Below are 11249 nucleotides of genomic sequence, written 5' to 3'. Positions count from 1 at the left end.
TCTCAAAAAAAAAAAAAAATCTGAGATAGGAAGCCATTTGAGGCTTCTGAACAAAAGAGTGACTCCTGTGACTTTCATTTTAACAGGGTCACTGTATTGAGACAAAGGAGACAAAGGCACCCACAAGAAGATCAAATAATAGGCTCTTAAAAGAAACCTAATGAGAGATGATGATGTGGAGACAGGAGTGATGAGTATATTTAAATTCTGTCAGGATTTGCTGATGGATAAGGTATGAGAAAGTAATAAAGAATAAAGTTTAATGAAACAGATGTGTATAAGTAAGTTTTAAAACCAGATCCTGGCAGCTGGGTTCTGTGGCTCATGACTGTAATCCTAGTGCTCTGGGAGGCCCAAGTTCGAGACCAGCCTGAGGCAAGAGGATCACTTGAGTCCAAGAGTTGGTGATTGCTGTGAGCTAAGATGCCATGGCACTCTACCCAGGGCAACAGCTTGAGACTCTGTCTCAAAAATAAATAAATAAATAAATAAAACAAAACCATATCCTGCTGGTGCAGTGGCACATGCCTGTAATTCTAACAGTTTGGGAGGCCAAGTTGGAGGAATATTTGAGACCAGGAGTTCAAGCCCAACCTAGGAAACATAAGACCTCTTCTCTACATTTTTTTTTTTTTGGAGACAGAGTCTCACTTTGTCACCCTTGGTAGAGTGCCATGGTGTCATAGCTCACAGCAACCTCAAAAACTTGGGCTCAAGCAATCTCTTGCCTCAGTTTTTCTATTTTTGGTAGAGATGAGGGTCTCTCTTTTGCTCAAGGCTGGTCTCCAACTTGCGAGCTCAAGCAATCCACCCATCTTGGGCTGGGTGCAGTGGCTCACACCTATAATCCTAGCACTTGGGAGGCTGAGGTGGGTGGATTGCCTAAGCTCCCAGGTTCGAGACCAGCCTGAGCCAGAGCGAGACCTTGTCTCTAAAATATACTCAGGTGTTGTGCTGGGTTCCTGTAGTCCCAGCTACTCAGGGAGGCTGAGAGAATCCTTAAGCCCATGAGTTTGAGGTTGCTATGAGCTATGACGTCATGGCTCACCCACCAAGGGTGACAAAGTGAGACTCATTTTCAAAGAAACAAAACAAAACAGAATGTTATCACATATGGTAAGTGAAAATTGTTTTATTTCAGTTTTTTGTGAATACAAATACACATATATACATGCATATACATGTATGTTTATAAATATATATAATTTATACATATATATAAATACAAATAACTGAAGCTTGTATTTCAGTTATTTGTGAATACAAATACATACATATACATGCGTATACCTGTATGTTTATAAATACATATATATGCACTAGGTCATTGTATCAACCCTTGAAGAAAATTGGCAGAGTTGAGAGTTTAATAAATTATCTTTACAAAGGTAAAGCAGAAGTGAAACTACAAGGGCTAATGCAGTCTTCAGGTATTTGGGGAGGAGTACTTACTATATGTAAGCCCAGAGATAGATAGTAATTTGGAGAGAGTTGTCTTGTCCAAGACATGTCATGTCCTTTGATAAAGGAACATTGCCAACCAATGATAAGCTGGCAGAGAAGGAGATATGAGAGTAAATATCTGACTTTAATAAATAAGTAAATAGGCTTGGCGCCTGTAGCTCAGCAGCTAAGGCACCAGCCACATACACTAGAGCTGGTGGGTTCAGATCCAGCCCAGGCCTGCCAAACAACAATGACAACTATACCCCAAAATGGCTGGGCGTTGTGGTGGACACCTGTAGTCCCAGCTACTTGGGAGGCTTAGGCAAGAGAATCGCTTAAGCCCAAGAGTTGGCGGTTGATGTGAGCTGTGATGTCACGGCACTCTGCCCAGGGCAACAGCTTCAGGCTCTGTCTCCAAAAAATAATAAATAAAATAAATACCTGGAATCTTCCATTGCTGCACTCCTAATGGGTTAGTCTGTCAATGACAGAAAATGGTGGAATTGAATCTAGAAGGGCAAATGGCATTTACCTGGAAAAATTACTTTTTAAGCTGGTACCAAATAGATCATTAGGACTTTACAAAGTGAAGAGGTGAGGGAAAAGTGGCTCAAGTTGAAGGAGTAGCCTGTGCAATGGTTAGAGTAGTTCAAGGAAGAAACAAGTAGACTCAATATGGTATTGTAGGATATGGAAATAGAAGGTAAAATCCATAGGACTTGGTGGTGGCTTGGATTGGGGAAATGCTGATGTCTAAATGAAGTGGCAGGAATAACTTCTGGGTTTCTAGCATGAGGAATGAGAAGCCAGGATACCATGAAAGCTCTACATGAGCACTATGCCAGTCTCACCTGTGTCAATCACATTTACCTATACCCCATGGCCAAAAAAATAGAACAAATGCCATAACGGAAAATTCTGCTGCTTCCTCTTAGAACTTCCCTTGCACCAGAAAATTAGTTATTTTCAGTTTACCTAAAGATTCTGTTTTATATTTTTTAATTTTTGCATGTCAGATTTTTGTTATGTGAGACATGGCTTGCACCACCTCTCTCAGAGTGACTTTATTGTGGACAAAATCACAGTGGAAACTTAGCATTCCCTGTCCATTCATTATAAGCCAAAATTCTCCATGGGCATTCTTGCTATAAAGCTAACTTAAGCAGAAAGAATTTTAGTTTACTGAGGAGGGGTAAAATCTTGATGGCAGCATTAAACTGATATCCAGGATTAATAGTTTTTCTAAAAGTAATCTCAATTGTTCTTCTAGGTCCAGGTGCAACAAACTCTGTTACATGGCAAATCAGAGGAATGGTGTGATCTAATTAAATATTATGGTAATCAGGCCGGGTGAGGTGGCTCATGCCTGTAATCCCAGCACTTGGGAGGCCAAGCCGGGTGAATTGTCTGAGTTCAGAAGTTTGAGATCAGCCTGAGCAAGGGCAAGACACTGTCTCTAAAAAATAGCTGGGCATTTGAATTATATTTATTGAAACATGACATACCGTGTTCTTAGCTTATACCTCAATTGTATTTTGTGCTGTTTTCCATTTTCATGCCATATAAGTAACTTGTGTAGATTATGGATCAAATTCCAAATAAAAACTTCTAATACCAATGGAAAAAAAAAAATAGCCAGGTGTTGTGGCAGGTGCCTATAGTCCCAGCTATGTGGGAGGCTAAGGCAAGAGCTGTGAGTTGAGACACCATATCACTCTACCAAGGCGCCAGCCACATATACCGAAGTTGGCAGGTTCAAACCCGGCCCCAGCTAGCTAAACAACAAGGACAACTGCAACAAAAAAGAGCCAGGTGTTGTGGTGGGTGCCAGTGGTCCAGCTGCATGGGAGGCTGAGGCAAGAGAATTGCTTGAGCCCAGGAGTTGGAGGTTGCTGTGAGCTGTGATGCCACAGCACTCTACCCAGGGCAACAGCTTGCGGCTCTATCTCAAAATAAAGGCTGCACTGTAGCTATGATTGCTGGGCAATATAGCAAAACTTATCACTAAAAAAATTTTTAAATTAAAAAAATACTGAAATCATTTCATACATTAATAGACCTTTAGAAAAGCCTCAAGAATGCATGTATCTTCAGTGTTGGTAGACTGCTTAATGTGCTCCCCATTGTCACAAATGTCACAAATGTCAGTGATTCTTTCATCTCTGGAACGATTCTGCTATGTATAAAGAAAATAAGCCAGCTCAGCACCTGTGGCTTAAGCGGCTAAGGTGCCAGCCACATACATCTGAGCTGGCGGCTTCAAATCCAGCCTGGGCCTGCCAAACAACAATGATGGCTGCAACCAAAAAAAAGCCAGGTATTGTAGTCCCAGTTACTTGGGAGGCAGAGCCAGGAGAATCGCTTGAGCTCAGGAGTTGGAGGTTGCTGTGAACTGTGATGCCATGGTACTCTACTCAGGGCAACAGCTTGAGGCTCTGTCTCAAAAAAAGAAAGAAAAGAAAATAAGCCACAGCTATTGTGATTCTTTAATTTTCTCTTAATGAAAGGGCATCAAAATAACTCATAAATTATTCAAAATTTCCTTAAACTAATCCCAATGTTTCCTTCTGATTTTAGGTGACTACATTTTTGTGACATTGGAAATATACTATGGGAGATAACAAAACTAAATCAAGAAGAATGGAAGAGTATGTTCAAAATTCAAATTGATTAGCTCACGAATTCAAGACGAGCCTAAGGAAGAGCAAGACCCTGTCTCTAAAAATATAGCTGGGTGTTATGGTGGGCAAGAGGATCACTCGAGCCCAAGAGTTTGAGGTTGCTGTGAGCTATGACACCATGGCACTCTACCAAGGGTGACAAAGTGAGACTCTGTCTCATAAAACAAAATTCCAGTTTATTTTATATATATTTTTTAAATTATTCCTTCTGTTACATTTCTGTGTATTTGTTACTGTGTAACAAATTTCCCAAGAATTTTACATTTTAGTGACTTAAAATATAAACATTTATTATTTCACACAGTGGGTCAGGAGTTTGGGAACAGTTAGCTAGATGGCTCTGGCCTAGGGTCCTTCATAAGATTGAAGTTGGCCAGGGAGTACAGTTTTCTGAAGACTTGATGAGGGCTAGAGGATGCTCAGGGAAGATGGTTAATTTACACCACTGGCATATTGATGCTGGGTACTGGCAAGAGATCTTAAACTTCTCACCCTCTAGATATCTCGATAGTATGCTAGTAAGTAGCCTCGTGACAAGCTGGCTCCCCTCAGAGTGAGAGATAATGAGAGAGTAAGGCAGAAGCTGCAATGTCCTTTATCACCTACCCTTGGAAGTCATACTCTGTCAATTCCTGTAATATCCTTTTGGTTACACAGGTTAGTCCTATTTTATGTGGGGGAGACTAACAAAAGCATGAATACTGAAATGTGAAAATCACTTGGGGTACCTTTGGAGGCTACCACATTCTGTTTTTCACTAATCATGAGATACCTTTGCTTAGCAACTAAGGATGTTGCTAGGAAAAAAAAGTTAATTTTGGCTCAAATTCAAATCGGTTAAGCATAGTCAAATATCATGGGCTTTATATCTTTTTTTTTTTTGCAGTTTTTGGCAGGGGCTGGCACCCTACCCCTTTGAGCCACAGGCACTGCCCGTGGGCTTTTTATCTTTATTAAACAAAATAGAAGGTATTCAGCAAAATCACATGTAAACACTGGTCAAAATAGAAGGTATTCAGCAAAATCACATGCAAACTCTTGCTTTATTTTTCACAAAGATTATATTAGATGACAATCTGAACTTCACAGGAGCCAGTCTAAGTGCTGCCTGTGCTTTTGAACTTAAGTAACATTTAAACATTAACCATTGACTTATTTTGTCTTTATTCTTTTCGTAGAGTCATGCTGGAAGGCTCAAACCTTCCTTTACAAGATGAACATTCTGAGATAATGGTTTCAGTAACTGGCGAACCACCTACTGCTACAGAAGAAGAAGGAATAGCTATGGATACAGATGTAGAAATCATCCCAGAAATCACAGAGCCACTCTCCCTCCCAGATGTGTTGAGGGTCTCTGCAGTTCTGGAAGATACAATAGACCAGCTCTCTATTCTAAACTATGTCATGCCAGTTCAGTATGAGGGAAGACTAAGCACCAGCCTGGTATATGCTCATTCACCATTATTTAACTTTGCTTTCTTTCCTTAAATTTCACCTGAGAAATAGTACCTTTACCCTAGATAATGGGCTACAATAACTCTCTGAGAAATGTCCTCTCAGTTGATGAAATTGCCATAGCTCAACATACACTACCAGGCAGAATATCCATTTCCAATACACTGGCATTATTCAAAAGGCCTATAGTAACATCAGTATAGGTGCAGTATACTGAGGAGGTCAAATTACTGAGTTGTCTCTACCTGTCTTGTGTTTCTTACCTGTTAAAAGCTAAAAATATTAGTAGAAGGAGACTCAACTCTCTCAATGTTATTTTAATCTAAAATGACTTTGCTGGCCAGGCTTGATGGCTCATGCCTATAATCTTAGCACTGTGGGAGGCCAAGGCAGGTGGATTTCCTGAGCTCACGGTTTGAGACCAGCCTGAGCCAGAGTGAGACCTTGTTTGTAAAAAGAGCTAGGCGTGGTCCCAGCTACTTGGATGCTGAGGTAAGAGAATTGCTTGAGCCCAAGAGTTTGAGTTTGCTGTGAGCTGTGACACTATGGCACTCTACTGAGGGTGACATATTGAGACTCTGTCTCAAAAAACAACAACAACAACAACAAAAAAAAAATATATATATATAATGACTTTGCTGGCAAGGTGTAGTGGCTTATGCCTGTAAGTCTGGCAGTCTGGAGGGCCAAGGCAGGTGGATTGCCTAAGTTCAGGAGTTCTAGACCAGCTTGAGCAAGAGCGAGACCCTGTGTGGGTCTGTAATTGTTAATCTCCTAGTTTTAAATTGGTTCTGAGTACATGTGATGCTTGTTTTTTCAATCTAGTGATACTTAACAAGAATGTTTTCAATCCATCTAGGATTTTTTGAGACAGAGTCTCACTTTTTCACCCTCAGTAGAGTGCTGTAGTGTCATAGCTCACAGCAAACTCAAAACTCAGGGGCTCAAGTGATTCTCTTGCCTCAGCCTTCCAAGTAGCTGGGACTACAGGTGCCTGCCACAATGCCTGACTATTTTTCAAGACAAGTCTTGCTCTGGCACAGGCTGCTCTTGAACGTGTGAGCTCAGGCAGTCCACTCATCTCGGTGTCCCGAGTGCTAGTATTACAGGTGGGAGCCACTACACCCGGCCTTGGCTTCTTTATTCTCATTTAAAAATTCACATTTCTTTCTAGTTATTGGTAAATCAGGCTATGAAACACAATTCCTTTTCCTAATGCCAAAGCATAAGGGCAGAGAAATAATGAATTGTTAGGTAAATCAGAAAATCAGGCCCCCAAGGCCTTATGTTTTCTTCTTAACCTCCTTAGACAAAATCTGAAATAACCATGCATTTTACCAATGGGAAAATAGAAGCACACAGATGTTAAAAAGTTGCCTAGGCTGGGTGCCTATAGCTCAGCGGCTAGGGCACCAGCCACAGATACCAGAGCTGGCAGGTTCGAACCCAGCCTGGGCCTTCCAAACAACAATGCCAACTACAACAAAAAAATAGCTGGGTATTGTGTTGGGTGCCTGTAGTCCCAGCTACTTGGGAGGCTGAGTTAGAGAATTGCTTAAGCCCAGGAGTTGGAGGTTTCTGTTAGCTATGACACTATGGCACTCCACTGAGGGCAACAAAGTGACACTCTGTCTCAAAAGAAAAAAAAAGGTGCCTAAGGCCAATATAGTTTAATAAGAGATAGAGCTAGATTCAAACATGGCTTCTGAGTCCATATGTATAGTCACTATATGTTAAGGCCTCCCAAGGGCTCAAGCTTTTAGCCATATATTAAATAGGAATCATCAATTAAAAGCTATTCCTATGGTTCTTTAGTATTCAAGTTTGGGTTTGAAAAGAAATTATTTTGGCTTTTTCCTACATGAACTTCAAAATATATACCACACTACTAAATCTATCAACTTCCACTTTCTGATATGATTCTCCTTTTATTATTTATATTTCAAATTCACATATTCAGTGAACATTTGAGGCTCTACTGTATCCCAGGCATTATTCTAAGCAATGGGACTATGAAGATGGCCAAGGTTATTTAATATCCAATCTTACTCCAAAACTAATTTAAGACTAGACTTTAAAATTTTTTTGGAGTTAACCAAGATATCTAAGACACTGTCCCTTAACTGATAGAACCAACAATCTGAGATATTTTACAAATAATTACAATGTGGTAAATGCCTGGTAACAGAGCTATTTCACAGGGAACTTTATCTTTGATCAGAGTGTTAAAGATTACCTGGTGGCGGTTTGGCACCAGGAGCTGGTGGGTTTGAATCCAGCTTAGGCCTGCCAAACAACAATGACAACTACAATAAAAAAATAGCCGGGTGTTGTGGTGGGCACCTGCAGTTCCAGCTACTTGGGAGACTGAGTCAAGAGAATCATTTAAACCCAAGGGTTTGAGGTTGCTGTGAGCTGTGACACTATGGCATTCTACCCAGGCTGACAGTTTGAGACTCTGTCTCAAAAAAAATAATAAAAGATTACCAGCTGAAGAATGATAGAAAGAGGAATTTTTCTTTTTGAGACAGAGTCTTACTTTGTCACCCTTGGTAGGGTACTGTGGTGTCATAGCTCACAGCAACCTTAAACTCTTGGGCTCCAGTGATCCTCCCGCCTCAGTCTCCTGAATAGCTGGGATTATAGGCACCTGCCACAACCCCATGGCTATTTTTTAGAGGCGGGGTCTCACTCTTGCTCAGGCTGATTTCCAACTTGTGAAGTCAAGCAATCCACCCTCCTCAGCCTTCCCAGAGTGGTAGGATTATAGGCATAAGCCACTGTGCCTGGCCTGGAAAAAGGAAATATGTGAAAGCAAGAAGACAGAAAACAGCAGGGTATAGTTTGGCGTGACTGAAGAAAAAGGTACATTTTATTGGAGTATAGTGTACAAGTCGGAGAAGGTAAGGATGAAAAATGTAGACAGAGGCCCTCTTACAGTATTGTATCTTGACTTTAAAAATTTTTTTCTTAACATCATTTATTGTTTTTAAAGAAAAGTAAAGAAATGAATGTAGAGGGGAGAAGCCTAGATAAACCTCCAATACATAAAACAATTTCAAAAATACCTAAAGAAGGAAGCAAGTCACTAGTAACCAGACAAGGAGGCCAAACTGCTACGGAGTTTAACAAAGTGCAAGATCTTGTCTTCAAACAACATTCAAAGCAGAGCTTAATAACAATAGAGACACTGAAGAAAATTCAGATGGACAGGTAAGGAAGGAGCATATTTTGTTTGACACTGTCGCCCTAGGTAGAGTGCCATGGTGTCATGGCTCATAGCTATGGATGGAATTGAAACACATTCTTCTTATTAAAGTATCACAGGAATGGAGGAGCAAGAATCAATCCAATGTACTAATATGATGCCAGTAGACAATCTAATACATGGCAACATAATAGACAAAACTCAAATCAATTCAAGGTGGGGGTGGCGGGAGAGTTAGGGGCAGATGGGTGTGTTCCAACTTAATGAGTACAATGTTAGGGTGTATGGCACACCTCTTGGAGGCAGGACACAATGATAAAAAATGCAAACATTTATTTTTTACTTTTTTTTTTAGAGATAGAGTCTCACTTTGTTGCCCTCGGTAGAGTGCCCTGGCATCACAGTTCACAGCAACCTTCAGATCTTGGGTTTAGGCGATTCTCTTGTCTCAGCCTCCCAAGTAGCTGGGACTACAGGTGTCCGCCACAATGCCCGGCTGTTTTTTTGTTGCAGTTTGGCTGGGGCCAGGTTTGAACCCTCAGTATATTGAGCTGGTGCCCTACTCACTGAGCCACAGGCACTGCCTTCCTTTTTTTTGAGACAGTCTCACTATGTTGCCCTGGGTAGAGTGCCATGGCGTCACAGCTTACAACAACCTCAAACTCTTGGACTCAAGTAATTCTGCCTTAGCCTCCCAAGTAGCTAGGACTACAGGCGCCCACCACAATGCCCAGCTATGTTGTTGTTGTAGCAGTTGTCATTGTTTTAGCTGGCCAGGGCTGGTTTCAAACTCGCCAGCCTCAGTGTATGTGGCCAGTGCCCTACCCACTGAGCTATGGGTATCACCCACAAATGCAAACATTATAATCTAATTCTTTGTACTCTCAAATTAATGTGAAACAATAAAAAAAGCAATTAAAGCAGAGGGGACTTCCTTATCAAGTAAGCCAAAACTAGCCTGTTTGGGTATTTGGCTATTATCTCTGTCTTTCTCCTGATCTCCTCAGAGATCAGATGAACCATTTAATTTTGGATCAGTGGCCTCAAACTTCAGGAAAGGACCCCACCTCTGTGTAGTAGGCTCTATCTCTATGAAGTTCCTATTGCTAGTTGGATTGCTTTCTAAGCCTTTCCAGTGTGAAGCCAAGAACTCATTTGGCTTCTTCCTTTCATTGGGATGCTACTGAAAGTTTGGTACTTGTCCTGATTCCAAAGGAAGAATGAGGACATGTGGTTTGAGGAAAAGGAATGAGAATTTTATTAATTTTCCAGCAAATGAGGAGGATGTCAGACTCTAGTGTTAAAGAGCCATCGTCATCCCTTTAAGCAGAAATATAGAGGTTTTTTTAAAGGAAGTTGTGGGCTTTTCCTGTTTAGTATCTCCAGTGAAGACTATCTTATGACATCTGTCTGGACAATTCTGTTATCTGCTATCTCCTGTGGTTTAAGATACAAAGAACATATTTCTGCCCCTTTGGTTACTGGCCTTGGACAGGAATGCAGATTTTAATTTAACCAAAAGGGTAAGAGACAACTCATAAAACCTTTTGCCTTTTTTCAGACTTTTCCTTCTATTACAGCGGCATCCTAGGCATCACTGGGATTATAGGAGGACTTTTTTCTTAATGTATTTATTGAATCTTTTGTGTTAACTATTATTAAATAATTGTTGGCTAGGTGTAGTGGCTAATACCTGTAATCATAGCACTCTGGAAGGCCAAGGTGGGTGGATTGCTTGAGCTCAGGGAGTTAGAGACCAGCCTGAGTAAGCATGCAATCCCATCTTTTCTAAAAATAGAAAAAACTAGCCCCATGTTGTGGTGGGCACCTGTAATCTCAGCTACTTGGGAGGCTGAGGCAAGAGGATTGCTTGATCCTAGGGGTTTGAGGTTGCTGTGAGCTATGATGCTACAGCATGTTAGCCTTGGGCAACAAAATGAGAAACCATCTCAAAAAAAGAAAGAAGAATAAAATAATGAATACCATGTACATAACATTAGATTTTAACATTTTACCATGGTTGGTTTAGAGATTTGGCTTTTTTTTTTTCCCAAGGGGAAATTGTTTAAAAAAAAATACACATTTCAGATATAGTTGAAGCTTCAAATGCCAGTGCCTTACCTCTTTTAAAGATGAACTTCCTTCTGAATTTGGTATTTATTATTTCTCTAGCACTTTGTGATACTTTCATTATGTATTTATATGTTTTATTTAAATCATGTCATTTTAGTACTTTAAAATATTATATAGATGATGTCATATTGTACATTTAATATTTGTTGTTGGTCTTTAGTTGTTTCCAGTTGTCTGAGAGTTTTTTTTTGCTATTGTTGTTTGTTTTTAAATGATGATGGATGTTAAATTTTGCCAAATACCTTTTCTGCATCCATTGAGATGATTATATGGTTTGTCTCCTTTAGCCTTTACTGATATGTTGCATTCTATTAATAGATTTATTT

At 40.3% G+C, this 11249-nt stretch overlaps 1 protein-coding gene across 1 annotated transcript in view; it reads left to right on the top strand.

Moving 5' to 3' along the window:
• Positions 1-11249, top strand: part of IQCG (IQ motif containing G) — a 40165-nt gene that overhangs the window by 1655 nt on the left and 27261 nt on the right. Inside the window, 3 exon segments of the mRNA XM_012813823.2 lie at positions 4024-4094; positions 5306-5570; positions 8578-8795. Of these exon segments, the coding sequence (XP_012669277.2) occupies positions 4057-4094; positions 5306-5570; positions 8578-8795 (521 nt within the window). The 5' untranslated portion in view covers positions 4024-4056.

Source organism: Otolemur garnettii, unplaced genomic scaffold, assembly GCF_000181295.1.
Source record: "Otolemur garnettii isolate 467f Iridium unplaced genomic scaffold, OtoGar3 scaffold00310, whole genome shotgun sequence".
Taxonomy (NCBI): Eukaryota; Metazoa; Chordata; class Mammalia; order Primates; family Galagidae; genus Otolemur; species Otolemur garnettii.
The sequence above is the reverse complement of the archived record's forward strand: the minus strand, read 5'-3'. Positions and strand labels throughout refer to the sequence as shown.